A 26,169-nucleotide genomic window follows, 5' to 3' on the forward strand; every position below is an offset into this window, starting at 1 on the left:
TGGGCTTTTTTAGAGGATGGGTTTCTCAAACTAGTGGATTCGAGGGGTCTTTGCTATAGGATATCAAGACCATGTGCATTGTATAATTCTCTCAATCTTAGCCTGAGTTCCTTGAAAAGTTTCCCACATGAAATATAATAAAAGTTTCCCACACGAAATATAACATAAAATGGCATAGATTCATAGTGTAGCAATGTGAGGAGGGTCAAAACTCCAATTTTAATATTCAAGCCTAACTCAAGATGAAGGCTCACCTCTACGAATGGTTTTCTCCTTTTACATGTGACTCAAAACTGACCCTAGACCCTACTATGAGTAGCTGCTCTATACAGTATGCTACTAGGAGCTTGATAACCTAAAGGTGACTCTTATCAAATTGACAATGGACAAGAAGGAGCTTGAAGCTCAAAGTCGATATATAATGTCATGTCAAACTGCCTAGCCTTCATGCGAGCAAAGGCGCCTCAATCTTCGATTCAGAGCTTCTCCATGGAACTGCCAAGTGTATCCCATATGCTAGTTAGCTGCTCAAACAACCAATCACCACAACATTGTAGGTCTAATTACCCTTGACTAGCAACATTCCCTAATTAAGGTGTTCCACTTGTCATTCTTCAACCTTCTCAGGTGTAACATACCCTCATGAGAGGATTTTCAATCCCCCCGAATCCCAATAGGGGGAATCTTAGACTACAAGAGAATACACAAAGCTTTTTGCCAATATGCTTTCAACTTTCAAGAAGAATTGGGCCAACATAAGACTTGAACAAGTGCCAAATATCATTCTACTCACTAAAGCCAAGAGTGTCACAAATGTGATTACTCCCCAAAGCCTAATCACCAAACAATGCATCATAAAATCTCTAAGATGCTCCGTCGTCTTCAACCAGTTCTCATACTCACGTATGCAACGAAGTCAAATCGATCCACTTTGCAAAAGAAAAGTAACAAAGGACCAAATGCCAAAGTCACTAGATGAAGAAACGGTCACCCACACAAGGCACAACCCACAAAAAAAATCTGATAAAATCTGGAAAGTCTTCTATGCTCAGACCATCTTCAGTGATCACATGACCTCCAAACACTCTTTGGCACCTCTGTATCATATAGCAAAACCCTTGGAGTATAGCCCTACTAGTGAAAATTATTGGGTCATCAAATCAAGTAATTGCATAGCTCAAAAAGCCTTTGCAATGCTTGCTGCCAATATTCTGCTATCGAAGAAAAGGAAATCATGCATAGCTCTCACACGACACTCTAGGTGCTTCGACAAACACCTATCATTAAAAACTTGTCAAGATACAATTGCTTCAGTTCTTCAACATTCCCTCTGCCCTTAGCTACTAGTTTCTCCATGTTTCGTGGGCCAATTCCTAGGACTATCAAAAGTAAAAACCTCACCTTGTATGTTAGGGGCAAGCAAACTCCCCTTTCGCCTCTTTTCAAAATGGTTCCTTGCTCTTCTAGCAAGGCCCTCCCATTTACTCTTGCTAAGGGAGCACTCTCCTAGAGACTCCACATCGTTACCAATTCACAAACTAAGTTCAGGCAAAATTACAAATCAAACCTTCACAAGCCCCAAGACATCTCCACTCTGATACCAATTGTAGGAAATGAAGACCCTATCCATCGTATAATTCTCTCAATCTTAGCATGAGTTCCTTGAAAAGTTTCCCGTATGAAAGATAACATAAAATGACATAGATTCAAAGTGAAGCAACACAAGGAGAGACAAAACTCCAATTTAATATAATCAAGACTGGGATAGGACCACTCAGGATGAAGCCTCATGTCTACGAAGGGTTTTGGCCTTTTACATAAGACTAAAACTAACCCTAGGCCCAACTATTCTATTCAATATGCTACAAGGAGCCTGATAACCTGAAGGCACCCTTCATCAAATTGACAATGGACAAGAAGGAGCTTGAAGCTCATAGATGAGATGTATTATGAAAGGTTCAGGATGGCTGTGAAAGAGTTTATGCAATTAATGGTGAAAGCATGGGGGGAGTCGCACATTACGCATTACATGGTAATCTTGGCACCATCGTAATATTTAGCACTTGCTTTATAAATAATTTTTGTTGCTGATTTGATTCTCATCTTGTTTGCAGCATATTCTCTATGCACACGGACCATGGTTTGTACAAAATTGGGGTCCTTTGTCAATTTGGAATACACAAGGCATGGAGAAGTCGCACTATAGAGCCAAGGCAAGCTTGAAGAGTGACATGTGGAACACCTTGATTAGGGAATGTAGTTAGTCAAGGGTAATTGTACCTTCAATAATGTGACCAAAATTTTGGCATGGTGATTCACTAGTTGAGCGGCTAACTAGCACCACTTGGGATACAATTGGTAGTTGCATGGAGGAGCTATGATAGTACACAAATTGTGGTCAAAATAAGCAATATATTTATTTCATATTTGTATACAATTACACCATAGCTTCTGTTGATGGTTGGACCCATCTGCTCCCTTCTCTCACTCTAGCTTGCAACCAATGTGCGACTCCTTGACTCCCTCCAAGCACTATGCCTTCTATTCTTTGATACAATTTGAACTGCTTTTGCAAGATCTGATGCCTTTGCCTTTTCAGACTTCAAAGTCCTTCCTAGTAAACATCTAAAAAACTAGTCGAACATCTCATGCAATGCATTGCTACGAGTGACACCACCACCATGCCTTGAGTTCTTGAAGTAGGCTAACATACCCCCCACAAGAGGATTTTCCCAACATTCGCCTTGTATATACGAGGAGTTACCATCACATGCTTATTCGGGGTCATACAAGGGAGACCTTTTCTCTATCCTGCTCAGTGTGCACTACCCTCTTGCTTAGGTCTTATTCCTCTTCATGGCAAAGGCTCTGGCCTATTTTCTCCGCCCTTAAGTGACGGGCCTCCCAAGGATGCCTCCCAATTTAGTAGTAGGAGTTTCTTGACTCTAAGATTACAATGATACGGCTCTTTTTGTGCAGGGAACTACAGAGAGTCAGGAGGGAGTTCCCAAGTTCCCTGAATTTGGGGATAGGATTAATTGGACCCTTTTTGTGCAGGGAACTACAGAGAGTCAGGAGGGAGTTCCCAAGTTCCCTGAATTTGGGGATAGGATTAATTGGACCAAATCAATTGGGTTCCTCACGGTGACAAAGGAGATTCAGGAGATCTTGGGATGGGGGTCCTCTCTTGGCTTCCATTGGATTTCACCGGTCTACGTAGTGATGCAAGCGGATGGAAGGTGCCACCGATGTGCAAATAAGGGATTTGGCAAGAGGCCCTTCGGATTGTGTCTACTATGTAGAGGATGCAATAGGACTTCACCCTAGGGCATGGCAGCCTAGCTAATACGGGGGGTCATGCCTAATAGGGAGGCCTTTTCTCTATCCTGCTCAGTGTGCACTACCCTCTTGCTTAAGTCTTATTCCTCTTCATGGCAAAGGCTCTGGCCTATTTTCTCCACCCTTAAGTGACGGGCCTCCCAAGGATGCCTCCCAATTTAGTAGTAGGAGTTTCTTGACTCTAAGATTGCAATGATACGGATCTTTTTGTGCACGGAACTACGAAGAGTCAGGAGAGAGTTCCCAAGTGCCCTGGATCCGGAGCTAGGATTAATTGGACCAAATCAATACGGTGACAAAGGAGATTCAGGAGATCTTGGCATGGGGGTCCTCTCTTGGCTTCCATTGGATTTCACAGGTCTAGGTAGTGATGCAAGTGGATGGAAGGTGCCACCGATGTGCAAATAAGGGATTTGGCAAGGGGCCCTTCCGATTGTGTCTACAATGTAGAGGATGCAATAGGACTTCACCCTAGGGCATGGCAGCCTAGCTAATAGGGGGGGTCATGCCTTTTTGTAGATATGGTTTCATTAGTTTAAAGGATTTTCGAATAGAGGGCCTTTCGGATTGAGACGTCGCACCTGACGTTTCCTTCCTGCCATTGGCCCCTACCTTATCTGAGGATAGTGTTTGGGAGAAGCTGTCTAGGATTGCTAGTTGGAAAATGGAGGTCATCCACTATAGCTTGGTGATGGGAGACTAGCAAGTACCCCAAAAGCCATCCTATTGCCATTTCATCAAATATCATCTATACCATGCGTACCATATGGAAGCAAGGGCCGATGGGTTCTTGAATGAATTATGAGAGATGAGCGTATTTTTGCAAGGTTTGGCATGTAGATATTTTCTCCTTATTTGCGAAGTGAGGCATCTATTGGTCACTTCTCTAGAAATAAATTGGTGAATAGCCAACGCTCTTTCATTGTATTTTCTTCCATGATCAAAGCCACATGGATAGTTAGTCGGTTTTTTCCCCAAGCTGTGAGAGGACCAAGACTACGAGGATGGAATTACGAGTGAGCTTAGCAACGGAGAGATTTACACACTTGGTGTTTTTGCATATTCACTTATCAAAATGAGCCAAATAGCGAAGGACACTTAGTGTTGGCAAACGAATTTGAATCACATCAAGCCCATGCCAAATTTTTGCAACACAATTGCTCAAACTACCTTTGCTACCTTAGCCATACACTTTCACAATGTTATTATTCTCAAGTATAAATACACAAATGGCACATGTACTAAAGTGTACTTTAGCTCCAATAGTTGTGCCACCCCTTAACATGGAAATACAATCTTCACATGCAATGTCCTAAAAAGGTAATAAAATGACGGGATACTGACAAGAAGTGGTTTCCCTTCTATAGATTTAGGGGAAGGCTAGTATTTTATTTGCACCCCTTCTTGGGTGGAAGGGTATGTCAGGTTTGGGAAAAATGTAAGGTTTGGGGGTTTCAAGCCAAACTTAACAATCCACACAAATTGTGATAAGAAGAAATTGCTTACATATCCCAATGGATATTATGTCCATAAATCATGAAAGTGTGTACCACACAAGAGCACACCCTTTCTTTGACTTCATGGGGAGAGGAGCAAACAATCATGTACAGAGGGGCCAAGGGAGGCCTTTCTGGGAAGGAAAATGCCCTTTGCGAGCAGTCGACGACCGCAAGCCATTGGTCGAGCACTTTTCGACCTGAAAATGGCCGACCACAAGTCATTCCCCCACGTGGAAGAGGTGATTGGAAGTTTTAAAAATTGCCTTGTGGGAGTTTGGGAGGTACTTGCCATAGACCAAGTCATGGAATTTACTCACCACAAAGGGCAAGCCACGGAGATATGATCTCAATCGACTTGGGACCTTTGCATAATACATGTACCCTCGAGTGCATATGACCAACTAGCAAACCCCAAATTTATAAGAAGCAACCATATAATGAAGAATTGAACTCGAGGACACCCCTGCTGAGCCATTAACGTTGTGATAACGTATGACAGTAAGAGTTACTTGGTCAAGATTCCTACAGTAGAGTGTGAAGTAGTAGGCTGATGGCCCGGCCCATTAGTAGCACTATAATATTATTTAACACTAACAGAGCTTGGATTCTTAATCTCTTCTCATAATTATTGAATGTTCACTTCTTTCCTCCTACGTCATTCAAATGATAATAATGTATGCACGCTTCAATTGCTAGATCAATAGCACGACCTGTCCATTATATCATCACTGATAACGCTCGTCATGCAGTGTTAATCTTGCTCTCCTCTCGATATACATGCATGCATCATGAATGAGGGAGGGATAACAAATTGACATTTTCTACTTAATTCTTTGACAGTTCGACATATCAAGATTGGTTAAGGAGTATTAACTTATCTGTCCAAATGTAATTGGCAACGACATCAAAGGAACCCCTTGGAATGATGTTATTTAAAAGATAATATCAAATCAGTAACTCTGGAAATATTCCTTATAGGTTCTAAATTTTAGAATGGATAGCATGAAGAGAACTATGAAAATCATAAAAGCATCCAACATTCAAGCATTGAATTGGTACTGTCATTCCATTCAAATTTTTTCATTCCCCGCCTCTCCACTACACTGGTGCTGCCACGCTATTCCTTTTTGGCAAAATCCCCTCGGTCTTGTGATATGTAACTAACCTTGGCCCTCTAGCTGTTAAGGGTCGAGGTCGGTGGAAGAGAAATCTCCATTGTCCGATCCAATACCCTTCCAGATCAAAACTAAGGTAAAACTCCCGTCGGAGCATGGTAAAAACTTAACTGGAACCAGCAGAAACTGACGCATCAGCAGTTCCGTAATCAAAAAGCGACCTGAGACTAAATTATGGATGGACAACTCGTACAAATTGTCACATGAATAATGACGCTACCCTATCACGCCACATCACTAGCTCTTCCCATGCCCCATAGGCGGACCAAAGCAGTTTGTCTACGCTGCCACCTCATCTGCCCGCAAACAAGAGCAGGTCAGCCTACAGGGCTCACAGTCACGCGTCGCCTCTGTCCCAAGACCACCCCGTAGTAAAATTGAAGTCACCTCCTCGTAAAACTCGAAGCTACAGTTAGCCCCCCTCCCTCCGACCCTCGACAGCCAGGAAAGGGCCTTGGTTGCCCTTTTCCGGTCGGGAAATTGCCGAAAAAGGTGGCTCGCGGCCTAGCTCGCCGCCTTCCCGGGGCTTCCCTCCCGGGAAAGGGCTCGCAAGGCCCTTTCCCTCCAACCTTAAGTACTTTTGATAATGATAAAGAATAAGCCATTCATGCGAGGAAACAGGTTTCAAGGTATAAAGACGAAAAATGTAATTGTGCTTTTGCTCTCGCTCATTTTCAAATTATAGTGAATATTACACGCATCAGCGATTGAGCAATAAGACATGCTGAGTTCGCGAGGAACCAAAAACCATAAAAGAAAGCATAGAAGGTGAAACATGACTAACGAGTTTACTGCTCACTCCCTTGTTTCTGGGCTTCCTTCAGTCTATCGCGGAGGCTTTCTAGTTTTCCCGAGCTGGGAAGGTTTAAAGCGATCAGGGCCCTCCGCAATTCTAATTTATCCATTTCATCAATCTTCTGATGGGATAAAGGATCCGACAAGGACTTGGGCAGAGGAGGAGGTGCAGGCTCAGAACCTCCAAGCATGCGCGGTGGCGCTTTCCAAGGTATACTTTTCCTTGCCTGAGCAGAATTAATTGCGCAAAATCGTTTAATTAGGTTAAGTTGCACAAAAGACGTACAACTAAAAACAGGAATTTCAATACATTTACAGGTACAACTAAACTTCACACTCAGAAATGCAATTAGCTATCGCTGTGATGTACCTAACCAGCTACTGGTCAGCAAGGACATACCTCACTGACAAGGTTCTCAAGCTCCTTGTATGTTGGCTGTTTTGACTGCAATCCTATTAATTCACTTGTTCCATCCCAGGCCATCAAGTAGACCTTCAGCCAAACCAAAACAAATCAACAGTCAAGGACTTTGCTAAGGACGGCTGATGCCGTGGCCCTAACTGTTCACATTTTCCCCAATCCCAGAAAACAGAGTACCATAGTTACAAAAAACTTTTACACGATTTCAAAAGTAGATTATTTATTTATTTTTTAATTGACAGGTATAACATTTATTGGGTCCTAAAAGATATTACGTACTTACACCTCACAATGCGTTGGCAATCTGAAGGAGACTTAAGCTTCCAGAAATGACAACTCAGATTATCATTCAAGGACTTCAAACATCCAAGGAACAAATTGAAACTCGAATAGTCAAACTTTGAGTTTTCCAAGAGCCCAAAAAATAAAGAGAAGCATGTAATAAGTAGCAGCTACCTAGGCTCAAGCTCCCCCTCCCCCAACACCAAATTTTGTTTTTAAATTTATTTGTCATGTGCAGCTTGTCTGTGCCACCCAAAAAACACATCACATTGCAACTCTAGTTTGTTTGCTTCATAATTTATTCTCAGTTCCTTTTATGATATTGTGTGATAGAACCCAAAAAACAAAATTTTCATAAATATTAGATTCACAGGAAAAAAAGAGAGGAAATGTGAGCTATAGAAATGAGCCAACCACCTTCAACAACTTGGACCTGCCTTGAAAGTTAAGAACTTCCCTTCAGGCCATCCCCCAGACTGCTCATCTTCAATGTTCAGCGACATGCCTTAAAACTTAGAGAGAGAGAGAGAGAGAGAGAGAGAGAGAGAAGGCATGAATGCTTGAGGGAGAGTGGGAGGTAGAATCTAGTAGGCACGGGTGTGCCTTATCATTGGGGCATATTTTCCTTGCCCCACAGCTGGATGTTCTAGAAAGACATGGACATGTTTACAAGGCAAAGGAAGGGTGTGACATGTAAGCTCTAGTTCTGGGAACGCAGCCACATCCGTCAAGTCGCAGTACACATTTCCAAGCTTTGAACATGTGTATGCAAACGATTATGCTGGATATTCCATATTTTAAATCATGAAAACTCACACCAAATGAAATCATTTCTGACAGAATTTGTGGGTGCAAACAAACTACAGAACCGTAATAGAAAGCAAAATTCAAATGTTCCCTACATTTAAAACAAAAACAGAGAAGCATCAACATGGAAACTCAAACTAAAATTAACCACGTAAAAAAAACACATATCAACACAGAATAACCCCGAATTATATTCTTTGTGCAAGTTGACAAGAGAGAATTGCAATGCATAAATTCTTGCATTTACTACTTACATGCCAATCCTCAGGGAAGCATTTCAGCAATCGAACAACCCCACCAGATCCTGAAATCACATTTGAGGCCTCTCCAATACGCTGCTCCAAAAGAACATAGGTTGGTTCAAAAGTGTTGATAAACTCTTCAGCCTGTCTGCCAAGACAACACACTTGTATTTACATGCTCTGTAAGACAGATGTGACCAATGACTTTTTGTCCTTCAAACTCTAAAATTTAACTTAATCCAAGGCTAGTATAAAGAATGACATTAAGATACTTCACCTTTTCCAAGGACCAAAACCAAAGTCTGAAATTATTTGGCCGGACGAGCGCCATTGTGGATTTACCATGAGTAAAGGCCTCTTTTCATGATTCTTCACAAGCAACTTTATCTGCATAGACTCCATTGTTCATAAAACATCAGAACTCTTGAAACACCACAACCTTTGTCATTAATGTACGACTGCTGTTAAAAACACCAAGAAATAGAAGAAACAGCTTGGAGGTGGCTCTAACATAGGCGGCTATGCAGCAGCAGCACATAACACTCTGTTTTGTTTTTGGTGAGGGAATGCTCCAAAACGACCTCAAGGGTTCACACGTGCAGGCCGCCAAGAGCGCCTAGAGCTCCAAGAGATCCCGATGAAGGTGGCAGGCTGTGGAGAGGCTCGAAGCAGATGCAAATGGTTGAAAGAAGGAGGCCGCTAGAGACGAAATGAACCAGCTGAGAGAAGACAGCATAGGAGGCATTTGAGCAGAGTTAGGATTAGGGATGAAGAGGGAGATGACATGGCAGACAGATTAGGGCAGGCCTGACCTGCTTTGATACCATGAAGGAAATATGGTGAGTGTGTGAGAGAGAGAGAGGCTAGGGTGAGAGGAAATGATACTCAAATGAAGACATAATAGAAAGGCTTTCATTCATTCATCCAATATGATGTGACAAGTGATGAACAATCCTTTATAGACTAGGCACACACACTTTAGTACCAAGTGCATATGGAATAACTCCCAAAGTGACACACCACACACTCTTTGACTATGATTTCTTCAACATCTTCCGGACCACTGGGCCACGGTCAGCTGGGACTCAGCTTCAGAGACTGCTGGACGAGCAGGGACAGATGCACATGGACCCTCAGGAGATCCTTGAGCTAACTAGGGATTTCTTTTGGCAGTTGTTTCAGTTGGACGAGGAGTCGTCAATGACTCTTCCAGACTCAGAGTTTGCAGATGATACAACTTTGTATGTGGAGGGATCAGAGTTTGCAGATAATACAGCCTTGAGCCAGTCAGGGGGGGCCTTGGCTATCTATTGTGTGGCCTCCAAGTCCCACATCAAGTGGACCAAATCTATTAACTTCTTCACGGGCATAGAGGAGGTTTAGGAGGTCCGAGACTGGGGGGTTTCTTTTTGCTATCCTTGGATTCCACGGGGGCAAACAATGAGATACCTTGGCTGCCAGGTGGGCATGGATATTTCAACAAAGCAACAGATTGCCCACGTCTAGACGCAAGCTTCTATATTCGAGCTTGGTAGGTCCTTCTTGCCACGACCTAGTACATAGCCTCCTACTCATGGTTGTAAGACACATTAAGACACGACACGTTAGACACGCTTCAGACACGAGTGTCTAAAGTGTCTTAAAGATAAGACACGTAAGACACGCCATTGTGGTTATAATAATAAATATTTAATTAATATATGTATAAGTATACAAATGTACAACTTGCTAGCATAGCTAGCTGCTAGATTCTAGAAGTACAATAAGCTACACTTAAATAATGCAAGAAGAAACAATGCACTTGTATAATGTAGTTAAGAGTCAAGACTCGTCACTCAAGACTTAAAGTTAAGATTCACGACTGAAGAGCTCACAAGTTTTGAGTACTTAAAGGTTTAAACTGACAATTGAATCTTGTCACATGTGACATGAATGAAAACTGCATCTTGATAGATATAATTGAAAGCTTTCGACTCTCAAGACTCAAATCTCTAAAGATTCATCCTTATCTGAATCGATGAGGTCACTGCCATTGCTAGATCCAAAGTCACCATCAATGATAGCATGGCTAAGTCAAAGTCAATGTGTGTTGTTACTCCCCACCCACCCAAAAAAAAAAACGCAAGTGTCTAAAGGTGTCTTAAGGTAAGACACGTGTCTTAAGTGTCTTAAGTGTCTTATCATAAGACACGAGTGTCTTAACAACCATGCTCCTACTAGTTCTTCCACCAGGGGTGCATGGGCCTGCTGAGACGCTTGGTGCGCAACTTGCTTTGGGTAGGATCGGATGGCACGAGGAATACTAGAGCCTATGTGGCATGGCAGACCTGATCATGCCGCAGGCATGTGGAGGTTTGGGTATCATTGATCCGGAGATGCACAGCAAAGCCCTCTTAGGTAAGCTGGTGGTACGTGGTCTCATCCCAGATGTGGAGCACTGGAAGCTCCTCCTCCAGCGGGGGCTCCTTTGGAACACTCCTCGCACAAGTGGACAGTGGCTGCAATCCCATCGGTGGACTTTTTCAGCAGCTTCCCTCACAAGGAAGGGCTCCCCCCTTATGAGGAGCCTTTTTAGAGTCTGGCAGTATCTGGCTAGGGGGCACCTTCGGGCCAGCCCTTCTTGCAATAGGCAGGAGTTCGAGAGGCAACAGATCATGTGGTAGCCAAAGGTCTAGGACTCGGAGGAGTGTATGCTAGGCCAATGGATGCACATTGGATGGGCGCAATGGGACAAGGGCCCGGCTAGATCTTTCAGGATTTGGAGACAGCTCCTTGGAAATGCACAAACAAGGGTGCATGCTCTTTCGCATTAAGGGGGGCAGGTACACGGATAGCACAATTGACGCAGCAATCCCCGCTGCTTGGTGGGAATGGTTACGGAGTCCTTGGACCCCTCATAGCTGGTATGGGCAGTTCTCATGGACAAGGGTGCCTCTCAGAGTTCGTTTCTTCTGGAGTCCCCATTCGCAGGTTTTACAGAGTGGGGCTTGGAGGCCTGCTGTTGCAAGATGAGACACAGAGGGAGAGCAAGGATGAGGTGGTCCCGGTTGGTTTGGAATGGCAGTGGATCAAGATAGTGGGCCGCATGGGAAAGGATTGGAACATTGATCCAGACACAGTCTTGTCAGCCTTGGAGGGAGCAATTTGGTGCTTGTGGCTCTGGGAGGGCCAACCTCTCCGCGATATTCAGTGCGACCCGAGGGGTTGGATCTCGCCAGCTTGAGTAGGGCACTCGGATAGGGTAGAGGAGCGCCACTACGAGGCCTCACCCCGGGTGCAGAGCCTTGGAAGCTCCTCTTACAGCAAGGGCTTCTGAGGAACACCCCATGCACTGGAGGGCAGTGGCAGCATTCACACAGATTGATCTTCTCAGAGGCCCCCCTTACGTGGAAGGGTTCCCCCTTGATGAGGAGCCTCCATAGGGTCTGGCAGAGATTAGCAGGGGTCCTCATTTGTGCTCAGCCCAGATGCAGAGAGGAGTTCAAGTGTCACCCCCTTGTTTGGCACCGAGAGATCAGAGATCGGGAGAAACGTATGCTCGGGCAGAAGACTCACATGGGTTGGGCACATTGGGACAATGGACCAGCCAGCTCCTTTGGCAGATGGAGCAGATTATCCAAGGAGGCAAAGGCGAGGCTTGGCGCCTTAGCGCATTTGCGAGGGGCAGGGCAACGGATGAGAGAGATTGACCTAGCCATCCCTGAGTCCTGGTGTGAGGGACTTCGCGTATGGATGGGCAACATATGGTTGGGCCAGTTTTCTCGGACTGGTGTCCCCTTGAGGGTGATGATGCAGCGAGGCACCACGCAGCATGGCTTTTTCCGTGTAGGACCTGGAGGCCTACTCCAGACACTCACTGAGAGAGACTCAAAGATGGATGGGAGTCTAGATGGGATTCATTGGCAAATGATAAGAGTGGTGGGACGTTTGGGGAAGGAGTGGCACATTGACCCTCCCAATATCTCAGAGCAGGATGCCCCCAAATGGTGCCTCTGGCTTTGGGAGGGTAGGTCCTCGAGGGAGGTCTAGTGGGATTCGAGAGAGTGGTTCTACCCTCCAGGGGCGGCCTTGCTGAGCAGGTGGATGAGGTGCCCTTCCTCTCCTACGCCACATGGATTGGCAGGAGGCTTCAGATGGACTCTTGTGGACCCCTTCGAGGGAGAGGCATTGGGTGGCCTAGAGAGTGCCCCGGAATGTCTGTTCCAGGTTTTGGACGCGGTTATGGTCCAGTTTGCGACCGAGGAAGATCTACTTCTTCTGGTTGGCCGCCCACGGAGGCTTGCCCATCGGCCATAGTTACCGCAGAACGGCGTTCCGCCTTCCTGGAACGCCGGAACGCCGGTCCGGAGCTGCAGGAGTGCCCGGAACGGGCGAAACGGGAGCGGAACGTGTCTATCAGGCGGAACGTTCCGGAACGTGCCGGAACGTAGGGCGGAACGCTCGTTCCGGCCCATGTGCTCCTGCGCGACGACGGCAGCGGCAGTTAGATAAGCTGCTGCGACTATTTTTTGGCTCGTTTGCTAAGCCTGCTGCCTTCCTCCTTTGCTGTCCCTGCTGCCTGAGTCCTCTTGGCTTTTTGTATTTTCAGCTATTATATATCCTCATGCAATGTACTTTCTTTTCAATTTCAATTTGGAGTCTGGACTCTAGAGTCTTTAAATTTTTAATGTTTAAGACTTTAAAGTTTAATCTTGGATATTTTAAATGTTTTGTCATTTTATGTCATATGCTGACATGTCATATGACGTGGCGTTCCCCGACGTTCCCGATCCGCTCCCGTTCCCGTTCCAGCATCCGACGTTCCCGAAACGTTCCCGTTCCACGGTAACTATGCCATCGGCCCGTGGTTGGAGAAGATGCGGGTGGAGGGGCAGTGTCATTGTTGTTTAGCTGGTTTTTTGGAGACGATCTCTCACTGCCTTTGGAGCTGTCGTAGTGCAGCAAGGATTTGGATGGGAGCCCTCAAGATTATGACTCGTATGCAGAGCCTTGATAGGGACTACACTTGGGAGATGGTGGCCTGGTTGACTGAGGGAGGACATGCGTCCCAGATTGATGAGATCTCCCCAGCTTACCGGATACAGGGTCAGAGAATTCAGAGGATAGAGCTCCATGAGGCGGTCCCTCCTGATAGCCTCGCTCCTCCTCCTCCGAAGGACAGCATATGGGAGGTAGTAGCCAGTATTACTGCATGGAACATTTGGGTTGCTTGCTACAGTTTGGAAATGGGTGAGCATCCGGTTCCACCCTCAACTACCTTGGTCACCATCTGGCAGGATATCACCTACACCCTCCACTCCACCTGGGAGCGTGGGACCCCAGCCTCTAGGGCGACTGTCACGAGGCATGCTCGATTCTGCAAGGCTTGGCCTGCACGAATTTTTTACATTTTCACTCCGCGAGGGATTCGCTGGTTGTATAGTCCCCCCACCTGGCTGCTAGCCCCAATACCAGAGATCCCCTAGGCAGTGAACTGGGTTTCTCTAGAACAGGCCAATTTTTCTTTTCCCGGTTTTTTCCATACTCAGCACCTTCAGGGCTGCTATTTTGTATGAAGTCTTTCAAGCATTAATAGAAGGTTCTTTTCTTTGCAAAAAAAGAAAAGAAGAAAAAAAAAAGGAAAAGATCTCAATGTAAGACAAGCAAATAGTGGAATCTATCTGTCGAACACACAAACAATCATATAAAGATTGCCTAAGCGACATCCGGAAGTAGTGAATCTTGGAAAAAGTGGAATCTCCAAAAACTCTATGATTTATGTCTTTCCCTAGAGTCCACAATCCCCAATACCAAACCCAAGTGAAGAAAAGATCAAATCCCAGTCTCTGTGGATGGATCCTGAAAAGCCAAAAAAGCTTGCCAAAGTAAGCATTAGGAAATCGAGCTTGAAGATGCTGCTGTAGGAAGAAGAAAATCACGAGTCACAAACACTGCAAAAAAAGATGAAACAAGGATTCCCGTGGAGCCCGCGGGGCATCTATGACAAACAGATGGAGCAATATGTGTTCATGCCAGGAGTTATCGAAACGGAATAACTCGAAGCATCACTTTTCATAAATACACACACTTTGATTTTTGTTTGGTGAAATCCATCGGAGATTATATTACAAGAAGCCAGGACCTCTAGTAACAAGTATCAAAAGATATCATTTTATGACAAGAAAGCTGGATAATCTAAATCCCATGCACGTAGTAGAGATACCCAAAAGAATTGATATTTAGCAAGAGTGGGATCACCGAAGAGAGACTCCCTCAAGGACAGCCATCGTCTACAAGTGGCAGGGTGCAATGTGACGACAAGCTAAGAGCGACACAAAAAGGAAGAACGCCAATTAAAACTCACCATAAGAATAACCTTTGCCTAAGTGGGAGTTTTAAATCCCATATATGCTTACAATCTTTTCTGCCGCAATCGAGAGGTGCGAGCCATGGACCATATGCGATTAGTATGAAGAAAAAACCACGGAGGAGGCAACAAAACTTTGTATAGAGATGCAACCATGATGTCAGCTAGCAATGAACATGATTATCCTAATGAAGAACCCAGTCTTGGAGGTGATAACCAACCTTTAGATGAGGAATCGGCTGAAAATCATGGAGCATCTGTGATAATAAATGCCATTAATGGTCTGTAGTGCTGTCCTAAAGCAGACTATCTCACTGCTGCTGGAAAAGAGTGACCATTCCAGTAGGATCAATCACATCATCCACATGTGAAATTCCTTTAGAACAAAGAAAATAAGAACAACGGGGCTGCAAAGCCAAAGCGGGCAAGAACACCTTCGACCAATGAAGGCTCTCAGCTTGCAAGGAGTTTCTTGCAAGAGTATCCCTGCTATTCCGTTTAAGGTGGGAAAGTATGTGCTTCCAATCAGAAAGTAAACATGTAACAAATAGGCATCCCTTTACTTTGCCTTCAATATGGCCAAATATAAAGTCCCATTGAGTAGGCTGCCACTGTCAAAAGCAAAGGAAGATAAGTGCAGAATCAAAATCAATCCATGGCTGATCACCCTGCATAAATTACACCATCAGTTTTGTGAGCCAAAATATGCATGTGAATATTGAGGATATTCAGTCCCCGATGCATTTAGGAGAGCGAAAGTGATCCACTGAAAGTAGCCTGAGGGCTTTGCAGCGATAGCATGACTTCCAGAATATCTCTGTAATATTGGACATAAAGGAAGCAATGTCTTACTTGGTAAACATCATAAAAGGAAAATAAACTAGACATATGCCACCAATATGGATTGAACAATGCGATAGCAGAATCTAAAGGCCAAGTGCTTGACTTCCAGTTTTCCAGCTTCGTTTTGAGCATATCAAGGACCTAGTCCATGTGTTGACGACAAGTGATTGTCATCCCAATGGGTAGCCAAGGTGGCGAACAAGCTGCGTGGGTAAAACCATCTCCCCTGGCCATAAAAAGATAAAGCACGCATGAGGCATGAAAGATCCCTCTCTGTATTCCAAGGCCAGAAAAAGGAATCATCTGCATATGCATGTGTAATCAATGGCTTACTGCCACGTATCTCCAAACCATGCAAAGCACCCATAGCTACCAAGTAATCCACCTGTCACTGCCCCACCTGTGAGCCCCTGATTGGAGGGGACAAGGGGGCAAGAGACTGTAGGGAGAAAAAGGGATGAGGGTACCTGGCTGAGTGGAGGATTACGCCAGCAGCCTGCGTGGAGGAGCGCCAGCACCATGTGGGGGCATATGCAGCAATACCAGGACCAGCCAGCAGCACCACAAAGGCCCAACATATGGGGCCTTATATAGGCCAGGAGGCTGGCCCAAAAACCGACCAAGGGGCGGCCATTTAGGCCCCTTCAGAGGTCGGTGCAGTTGGCTCCAGCCGACTGGCCTAGTCGGCCATTTTGAGGGCAGCAGGCCCTCCTATAAAAAGGGTTCCACTCCTCCCTCATTTCTCATCACCTGCACAGACTTGCCTTGCACCGGCAAGCGCGCAGGGAGAGAAGTAGACTCAGGAGTTGGTCCAGCATTCCTTGGCTGGCTGTATGCTCATCTTTGAGCTTTTGTCTGCCCACATCTATGGATGAATATATACCTGATTTTTGCTATCTTTTTCTCCCCTTCTCTTTGAGTGTTGTTTGAGCTGCGATCGGGAGTGTGAGGAGTGAGTGATTCTATCCTCTATTTCCAACTTGGTATCAGAGCAGGGTTTCCAGCTCTAGAACGGAGTTCCTCAGCAAGAAGGCGACTCCAATCAACACTCACGTAGCCAAAGATGTATCTTTGTGGGATATAGTGAAGAATTCAAGGCCTATCGCCTTTTTGACCCGGAAAAGAAGAAGATCCTTATCAGCAGGGACGTGATCTTTGAGGAGTCAGAGCCACAGTTTGCAGATGAGGTTCCTGAACTTCCGTCATTACCCCCACGCAAGGTCACCATCCAAGAGGTGGAGACGACTGAAGACTCCAAGGAGGAGGAGCATGTTGTTCCAAAAACGGCTCCCAAGGTGACTCCAACAAAGGTACCTCCATCAGAGAAAAAGCTACCTCAGTGGTATTTGAAGACTTTAGCAAACTCACGGGTCACAGACATTCCCGAGAGCAGTTCTAGAGTGTGGCGATCTCAACGTAACATGAAGACTCCCTCCATGAACTACGCTATGGTGGCTCAGCTTGAGGAGCTCCGTTCCTTCCGGGAAGCGAAGGATATTCCAGAATGGCAGGAAGCCATGCATGTAGATGGCGCAATTTTGAAAAATGACACCTGGGATTTAGTGCCCAAACCAACCAAGCGGAAGGTCATTGGGACTAAATGGGTGTACAAGCTTAAGTTCAAGTCAGATGGGAGCTTGGACAAGTACAAAGCGAGATTGGTGGTGAAAGACTATGCACAGTCAAAAGGACTTGACTTCGACGAGACCCCACAACTAGGATGGTGACCATTCGAGCAGTCATTGCCTTGGCTACTCATCACAGTTGGACTATTTTTCATATGGACGCCAAGTCTGCATTTTTTAATGGAACCCTGGAGGAGGAGGTATATGTGGCACAGCCACTAGGATTTCAGATTCCAGGATCCCCATCAAAGGTCTGCAAACTTAAGAAGGCCTTATACGGGCTAAAACAGGCCCCCAGAGCTTGGTACCAGTGGATAGATGTTTTCTTTCAGAAGATCGGGCTTCACGGAGTCCATTAGAGACAAATCTTTATCTCGACACAGAGGGGGATTTGCGGCTGGTATTGATTCTATATGTGGATGACCTCATCATTACATGGGATCATACGAAGAAGATTGCTCAGGTCAAGAGACTTCTCTTGGAGGAGTTCGAGATGACGGACTTGGGCATACTTCACTACTTTCTTGGGATTGAGGTGAAGCAGGGAAAGAGCTGTATCTTTATTTCATGGGAGAAATATTGCAGGGAACTGCTCAAACGCTTTCAAATGGAAAATTGCAAAGCAGCAGTGACTCCCGTGGAAACTGGTCTGAAGCTGAGTGTGCATGATCCATCTCAGCTAGTTGATTCATCCATGATCAACACATGGTGGGGAGTTTGCTTTACCATACCAATACCTGATCATATATTTCCTACATAGTTGGATTGCTCTGTCAGTTCTCCGCCACACCCAAGAAGGCCCATTGGGACACAGGTATGAGGGTGCTAAGGTACTTGAAGGATACCTGCACCTATGGCATCCGAATACAGGGCTGCTTGTACAGCGGCATGCGAAGCATTGTGGCTCAGGTGGATCTTGGAGGACATGAATGTGGCCCAAGAAGATGCGATGGTGGTTATGTGCGACAATCAGAGTTGCATAGCGATCACCAACAACCTGCACGGACGAAGCACATCAAGGTCCATTACCACTTTGTTTGAGAACTCATCGATGAAGAACTCATTGAGTTGATGTACTTCCCGACCGAAAACATCATCTTGGATGTCTTCACGAAAGCGCTTCCTAGGGAGCACATGGAACACCTCATTCGACGCATGGGGATCGGCCCACAGTTGTGTCATTGAGAGGGGGTATTAGAAATGTCACTGCCCCACCTCTGAGCCCCCGATTGGAGGGGACAAGGGGCCAGGAGACTGTAGGGGGGAAAAGGCCTGAGGGTACTTGGCTGAGTGGAGGATTGCGCCAACATCATGCGGGGGCATATGCAGCAGTACCAGGACCAACCAGTAGCAGCACAAAGGCCCAACATATGGGGCCTTATAAAGGCCAGGAGGCTGGCCTAAAAACCGACCAAGGGGAGGCCATTTAGGCCCCTTCAGAGGTCGGTGCAGTTGGCTGCAGCTGACTGGCCTAGTCGGCCATTTTGAGGGCAGCAGGCCCTCCTATAAAAAGGGCTCCACTCCTCCCTCATTTCTCATCACCTACACAGACCTGCCTTGCACCGGGAAGCGCGCAAGGAGAGAAGTAGACTCAGGAGTTGGTCCAGCATTCCTTGGCTGGTTGTATGCTCATCTTTGAGCTTTTGTCTGCCCACATCTATGGATGAATAATTTGAGCTGCGATCCGCCGGAGTGTGAGGAGTGAGTGATTCTTTACTCCATTTCCAACAATCCATCTATCAAAGCATAGGATGAGTAGCTATGACATAAAACAAAGCACTGAGAGGACAACCTTGCCGTACTCAACAAAAAAGAGTCCATAGATTAGTAGTATCTCCTTCCACTATGCCAACAGCTGTGCTATCTTGATATAGCCAATAAATAACATGTTGCATTTTCTGCCCAAATCCCAAAGATTTCATAGTTCGCGAGATGAAATCCCATTGTATAGTATCCAAGGCTTTGGAAAAATCCACCTGTAATAAGAGAACATACTGCTCACTGTATTTTGCATATTCAATCCCCAAATATGCATTAGAGGGTGACCTTGCAGTTGACTGGTTTACAAATTTTGAGAAGGCATTTGAGTCCCAACTAAAGGCAGTTAGCAAGGGACAAACCCACACAAGCTTGGTTCCCATCTTTCTATGCTGCATCACAGGCTTACTACCAGTCAAGTACAGTGGCCAAATACCAAATTGACATTTACTGCATGTGAACTTTATCAGCCTGTCGAAAATGTGTAGCAAATTAAGTAACGCATGCCTCAACAAGCTGTGCTCTGGAATTGTTGCAGGTCCCATCTAAATTTTTCACCCGGCAAATATTAGTAAATTGCCTCTTATAATGTAGACTCTTAAAAAACTCTTTGGAGGAGCAGCCTTTATTAGTAAAATCTCTCAACCTGGCCCTTGGTTTTCCATTTTTCCTAGCTTTCTGCGATCGTTGCAACGAAGAAATGAGTAGCCTGACATAGACATGCAGCCTCAGCTTGAGATAAATCTCGAAAATGACTGAGCTCTGTCAATTCTTGACACGTCTTTTTAGCTTTGGCACCATCCTCCCTAAGATCATGCATATAATTATCTCCACATGCGAGTCACAAAAGCTGTCCAGGCATAATCAGCATCAATGTGACATTGTACCCAAAGAGGAGCATTGGCATCCTTGACCAGATTTTGATATGCATCATGCTGTAAGTAGTTGTTGTTAATCAGTAGCAACATATTATGTGGCAACCAAAGAGGGTTGTGATTCATAAAAAGAGAGTTCCAACCAAAGAGGAGCATGATCGGGAGAGTGGGAAGGCATAATCAGACGTGTTGCATGTAAAAGCTCCATATTTGTGTACTTTGAACAAATACCTTCAATCAAGGCGAGCACGATGTGAGGACTGCGCATTCTCCTGAAAAGTAAAACCAAGAAGGAAAGGCCTTGTTTCTTTCCATAGATAAAGCATATCACACTGAGAGAGCAATTGAGTCCATTGCATTCTCTCAAAGGTCAGCATGACCAGAGGTATTATCTTCTGGTTGTGGCGCATTATTGAAGTCTCCACAAAGAAGGCATTTTGGCTCCAAGGATATTGCTGCATATCTTGCCAAATCAAAGCTCTATGTTGAGAAGATTGAGGAGCATAGACCGAAGCAAATTCAAAAATCTCTCCCTGCAGCAGAAGGCATTGTATGATCATCCAACAACCATTTCGGTCATTAAAAGCCAAAACTGGCTGAAAGGCATGCTTCACAAGAAGTGCCACTCCAAAATAGGAGATATCCCTTGCATTGAAAATAACATAGCCAGCAAAATGCCCTGTCTGGACAGCATAGCCATGCTGGTTATGCTCAAGGCCACTTTATCAGGTTGCAGTCTGTCTATATAATCCCAAACAATTTTCCATTCCCCAAATCACATAAACCCTGTACATTATATGTTAGACACTTACGTTTTTCCAACCATCATTTGAAGACTCACCGGGAGTGTTTGAGTAGTTCCCTTGTTGGCGTAAAGAACCTTAGCCTTCCACTTATCTTAAGCAACAGAAAGTTACTTCTGGATTTTAGTCTTGATGCCAGAAGTCCTAAGGGCATCCTTATTTTGTACCAGAGCAGGCATATCCTCTGGAGGCATCTTATGTAAGGCTAGAGGACATTGGGAAGCCATATGTCTAAATTTATTGCATTCAAAACAAGCTCCTACAAAAAAGACCTCATTTGAGCTTGTCGAATGCACTTCCCATTGCCACATTGCTCACTGTGACTGAATATGATTCTGGCGTAGGGACATCTGGGTCCAAAGAATGCAGAACCTATTTGAGTTCCCATTCTGCCTGCGTGGACACACCACCTTGGCTAAAGAGGCTAAAATTTTCGGCAACAGTTTTTCAACGCATTGAGGGAAATCTAACACTTCAACCCAATCCAGGCAGTGATGCCTAATCAAAGATGGATAGTCCCATGTGGGAGACCAAGGCAAAACGTGCACCATTTGTTGCACATCATAAAGGGGGGGAATGCTCAAGAAGCATTCGCTTGTGCTGTTCATCCATCATGATCACTTCAAAAAAAACCCGAGCTGCATAATGAACAATTTGAACAAAACATCCACCTAAAGTGCGAGTCAGCCAAGTGCCCACATTTGCAACAGTTGGCATGCCACTTGGAAAAAAGATAATTACCGCATGCTTGGCATATACTCTGATTGGATCAACTATATCGCCCACCTCTACAGTTATTCCAACTGAGGGGACAGAAACTTTCCAATCCTTTCGGGTGCCTTCAAACCCCTTATTCATAACCTCATAGACTAGCTGTGCCTCATAAGAGCCATTAGGAGGGTCATCCTGACCCATAGCCTCCTTTAACTTCTTGTTCTGAGCCAATCTCTCTTTGTTGTATGTCGTATCATACTGATAAGCTGCCATGTCTATATAGCCATAAAAACCTGAAAATCTAAACTTTATATTGCTCAAAAGATATATGGACAGCAAGGCAGCAAAAACCCTACAGGGAAGGGCTAGAAAAACAGAAATGGAAAAGTCAACTGAAAAGCAATGAAAGACTGCTATTAATCCCCTCAAAACTGCACTGAGCAAATTCACACCCGAGAGAATGAACCAAGACATAGTGAAAAATAGTGCAGATTTACAGCAAAAGAAAAGATGAGAAAAAGACAGGGATATACATCAATGAGGAAAAGAAATGAAAAGCCACAATACGAGGCTATAGAATATACGAAGAGGCCACAAACAAAGCGAAAGGAGAGTAGCAGACTGATAGGTAAAAGAAAGAGGAACAGCCCACTAGACTCACATACACGAACCCATGCACGCACAGACAGGGTTTTGGAGGAAAAAACTGGCGACAAGGTGTTCGAGAGAGAAAGAACGATGGCAAGAAGATTCATGTGACAGTAGCGAAGGATAGTTGATACCCAAAAAAGTGCAGTTGATAGGCTATGACCCAGAAGTGAGAAACCACCGCCAAGGACTGCTCCAGAGAGGTCATAAGTTAGTGTGCAACAAAGCGGCAGGTCCTTGATGAAATCATGACTGCAGCAGAGGCTAAACGAAGGGTCTAGAGCACCCGAGGGGGAGGCGTAGAGATAGTACGAATCCCTAAACTCTCCCTAAACTCTCTCTTCTCTCTCTCTCTCTCTCTCTGTCTCTCTCTCTCTCTCTCTCAGTGAGATCCATGTAATTTTTATCACAAGAGGCAGTTTCAGGGAATTTGCAATTACAGCATCAGAAGATCTCAATATAAGGCAAGTAAAACATTGGAATCTATCTGTCGAACACATAGACACTCGTAGAAAGATCTCCTAAGCGAAATCTTGGAAAAAGTCAAACCTCCAAAACCGTATTATTTGTATCTTTCGATAGAGTCCAGAGTCCCCAATATCGAATCCAAATGAAGAAAAGATCAAATCCCGATCTCTGTGGATGGATCCCAAAAAGTCAGAACAGCTTGCCAAAGCAAGCATTAGAATATCAATCTTGGAGATGCTGTTGTCGCAAAAGGAGAAAATCATGAGTCACAGGGCATTGCCAAAAAAAATGAAGCAAGGATTCTTTTGGAGCTCGGCATCTATGACAAACAACAGAAGCAAGACGTCTTCGTGCAATGAGTTGTCCAAACGGAATAACTCCAGACATCATCGTCCATAAATAGACCTGTTGCCGAAGAGGAAGTTTGCAACTCCAAAGCTGCTGCAATCTTTTGCACTGCCACTTGACATTACTATTACCAAATCTGATTCGTCTAATCTGAAATCCAAGGCGGAGGCAACAAAACCTTATATAAACTAGCCACTGACAAATTAGTCCATAGTGTGGTTGAGTGCGTGAACCTTCACAATGTAGAGCCCAATCAATAATACGATAAGTAAGCTCTAGCTTTGGCACCTTGAGAAATATAATGCCAAAGGGGCCGATAATGCTGCCCTAAACCATATTGCCTGGCTGCTGATGGAAAGGTAACAAAGTATCATCTGTATGAAGCAAATCACCTACCATTGAATCCCTTTGGATGAAATAAAATAAGAGCGGTTGGGGTCCTACAAGGCAAGTAGATAATCAAACACCTTTACCAAACTCTTAGTGCGCACACTTTTTTTTGGGTGAAACCTCTCAGCACACACACACATATATACATGTGTGTGTACATATATGTATGTATATCAAGACACACACATGGTCGAAAAAAATTCCTCTCAAGCATTTCCTTGTCCAAAAAGGTTTCCACATTTAGGGTCCCCTGAAATGCGTTTATATGTGACTATGTTGGTGCACCCAATCCACTACATCGCCAAGACTGGTAGATGCTTGCAGCTTGCCTCCAATTGGGCCCTATTTTGTGAAAGACACAGGATGCAAGAGCAAACCCATGGCCCTATTTTGTAAAAGACACACGGTGCAAGAGAAAACCCATGGCCATGAACTCCAAATTTGTGCTCGCCTCTAGACTAGTCACTACCCACTAAAGATTTCCTTTTCTCTGATAGTGGCTCGAGCATCTTGGGCTTCCTATCTTCTACACTTGGCTAAAGCAAATGAACAATGCCCAAATGGCTCCCCTCAATACAGCATGTGGAGATGACAAGATCCCTAGCATTTATGGACCCATATCCTCAATATATCATAACCTAACTAGACTTAGATACAATTAGGGCATAGAAGCTTGGATCACGAGAGGCACATATCTTTCGAGTTGAGGCAAAGAGGTCAAGTCCTTAGCATATATGATTTAAAAATGGATCCATGTTACAACTAGAATCACATAGATGACTATGAAAGCCACACAAGAATCCCCTCTTTGCCAAAGGATAGGGTGTGATAGCTGGTAACAAATATTAGGACAGGGCACATCTCCATCGAAAGGTGAAGCCTAGCCATAGGTGGATTTTCCATCCATCCTTGCAAACATTTGGTTTATTGTTTACATCCTTTTCTCTACTTGGGAGTAAGGGCAAGATGTCACTCACCTAGCCTTTTGAACATTGGCATTGGTTTCCATAAACATGGACGATGGGGTTCTTGGCTGCTCATGCTAGACCCACATATATATAGGTTGTGAGCCACCACCATGCATCTTCGAATCTCATCTCCACATATAATTTCATTGCTACTATGAACTCTAATAAAAGTTTTAATGCATTCTTCGCACTTATTCTATTTCAAGGCATATTCATACCTGCTTTAGCGTCTCTGCAATAGGAAAGACAACAGCAGCAATTGACTTGTCTGAAGGATACAACATTGCAACAGGATCCATTTCGTTCTCAAACTCACCAATGCGCTTTGATAGAACTTCAACTTTTTCTTTCTCATTGCCCAATCCTCTTAAAATAGATGCACAAACCTTGGAGCAAGCTATGAACTCGTCTTTTATGCTACATGGATAATCCCTATTAAAGGAAACAAGCTATGCATCAATGACATGGAATACTTTCTTAACCTGATGGAATGCTTAACTAAATTACAACACTACATGTGCTTTAGAAAAGAAACAAATTCAACTACTAGCATTATTACAAATCCGATAACACAAAATAAACCTGAATGCTTCAAACATATGAGACACAGACAAAGTACGCACTTATGGTTATGTGCTAAGAATGCATTTACAAAAGCCATAAAATGGCCGTTGAACATGCTTCCAAGCAATGAGAGTATTACAACCCTTTCAATGAGGACAACTTGTAATAAATGTGGAAGCAATGTTGAGAAATAAACAATTGTAAAATAGTCACATTGTCTTCGACTTCACACATTCCTACAAAGTGATTTACTTGCATACTCATAAGTAAATTACTCACCCTTTGTCTAGTCCAAGCCTATAGCATAGCCAAACTATACCACCCAAATGTTTTCACGAATAGTGGCAAAATTTTAGTGATGGACAGCTATCCCACTTGTCGTAGTAAGCTTGACATAACTAGTTCAATTTTATTAAACTAAACCTTCTCAGCAGATGATAAGGTGAGGAAGCATATTCTTCAGGCTTAGAAACATACGTCAAAGAATGGAAATAAGCGATGGAGGGCTGTGAAATTCAGTAAAGGTGATTGGGTCTTCTTTGTTTCAACAAGGCCTAGTTGTACACAAAGACTAGAGATAAAACTATTTATGTTAAGCTTTGTTTTCTCTCATATGGTCCTTTCAAAATTGACAAATATATCAGCAAAATCTGAGAGCAAGAGCTGCATTTCCATATCTCCACCTCGAGAATATTACCCGTATGAGCCATTGACACATTTATTGCATACAAGCCACTTTCTTTCTTGAGCGCTCGGGCCAACTGCCTTGCTGAAATGATCTGTATTTTTGGGGCCATCAAACCCTGTAAAACCATTGTTTTGCCCTTATGTGCAAAGTAGAGAGTCATGGCATTCAAGTCAACATTAAACTCCCCCAGGGATTTCATCCAACATCCCCTGTCCAATGCAAAGAGATCACCTACAAACTCATAATCACGAGAGAGCCGGATCTCTCGCATCTTGGCAACATAGTATGCTAACCATATGCTGTCCATTGCCAACCTCAACTCTCAGCCCCTGGTCTAGCTTTGTGGCAAAAAGCCCCACCTTCTACAAGATCCTGGTCTTGATGAAACTGTGTGCGCTCCCACTGTCCATAAGCATGGAATAAAGTACCCTTTGAACATCCCAATATTGCTCCTCCTCATCCACAGGGGCATTCCCATTAGCATCATTCTGTGCTTGGAACAGTACAGCAGGATGATAATCTTCATCCACAGGGGCATTCCCATTAGCATCATTCTGTGCTTGGAACAGTA

At 44.4% G+C, this 26,169-nt stretch overlaps 1 protein-coding gene across 7 annotated transcripts in view; it reads right to left on the reverse strand.

The window, feature by feature from the left end:
• Positions 1-6,649: 6,649 nt before the first annotated feature.
• The window catches only part of LOC147885411 (uncharacterized), a 49,107-nt gene continuing 29,587 nt past the window's right edge, over positions 6,650-26,169 (reverse strand). For 6 of the 7 annotated variants that reach the window (XM_087396525.1, XM_087396524.1, XM_087396527.1 and 3 more), the window contains exons 4-8: positions 24,565-24,778; positions 8,838-8,947; positions 8,573-8,708; positions 7,209-7,301; positions 6,650-7,035 (exon numbers count right to left, since the gene is read on the reverse strand). In XM_087396525.1, coding sequence (XP_087252651.1) covers positions 6,802-7,035; positions 7,209-7,301; positions 8,573-8,708; positions 8,838-8,947; positions 24,565-24,778 — 787 coding nt within the window. In that variant the 3' untranslated portion in view covers positions 6,650-6,801. The remainder of the gene's footprint in view (positions 7,036-7,208; positions 7,302-8,572; positions 8,709-8,837; positions 8,948-24,564; positions 24,779-26,169) is intronic. The other variant, XM_087396530.1, reaches the window with a different exon arrangement.

Source organism: Dipteris shenzhenensis, chromosome 25, assembly GCF_047967505.1.
Source record: "Dipteris shenzhenensis isolate YYH24624 ecotype China chromosome 25, Dip_SZ_1.0, whole genome shotgun sequence".
Lineage (NCBI taxonomy): Eukaryota > Viridiplantae > Streptophyta > Polypodiopsida > Gleicheniales > Dipteridaceae > Dipteris > Dipteris shenzhenensis.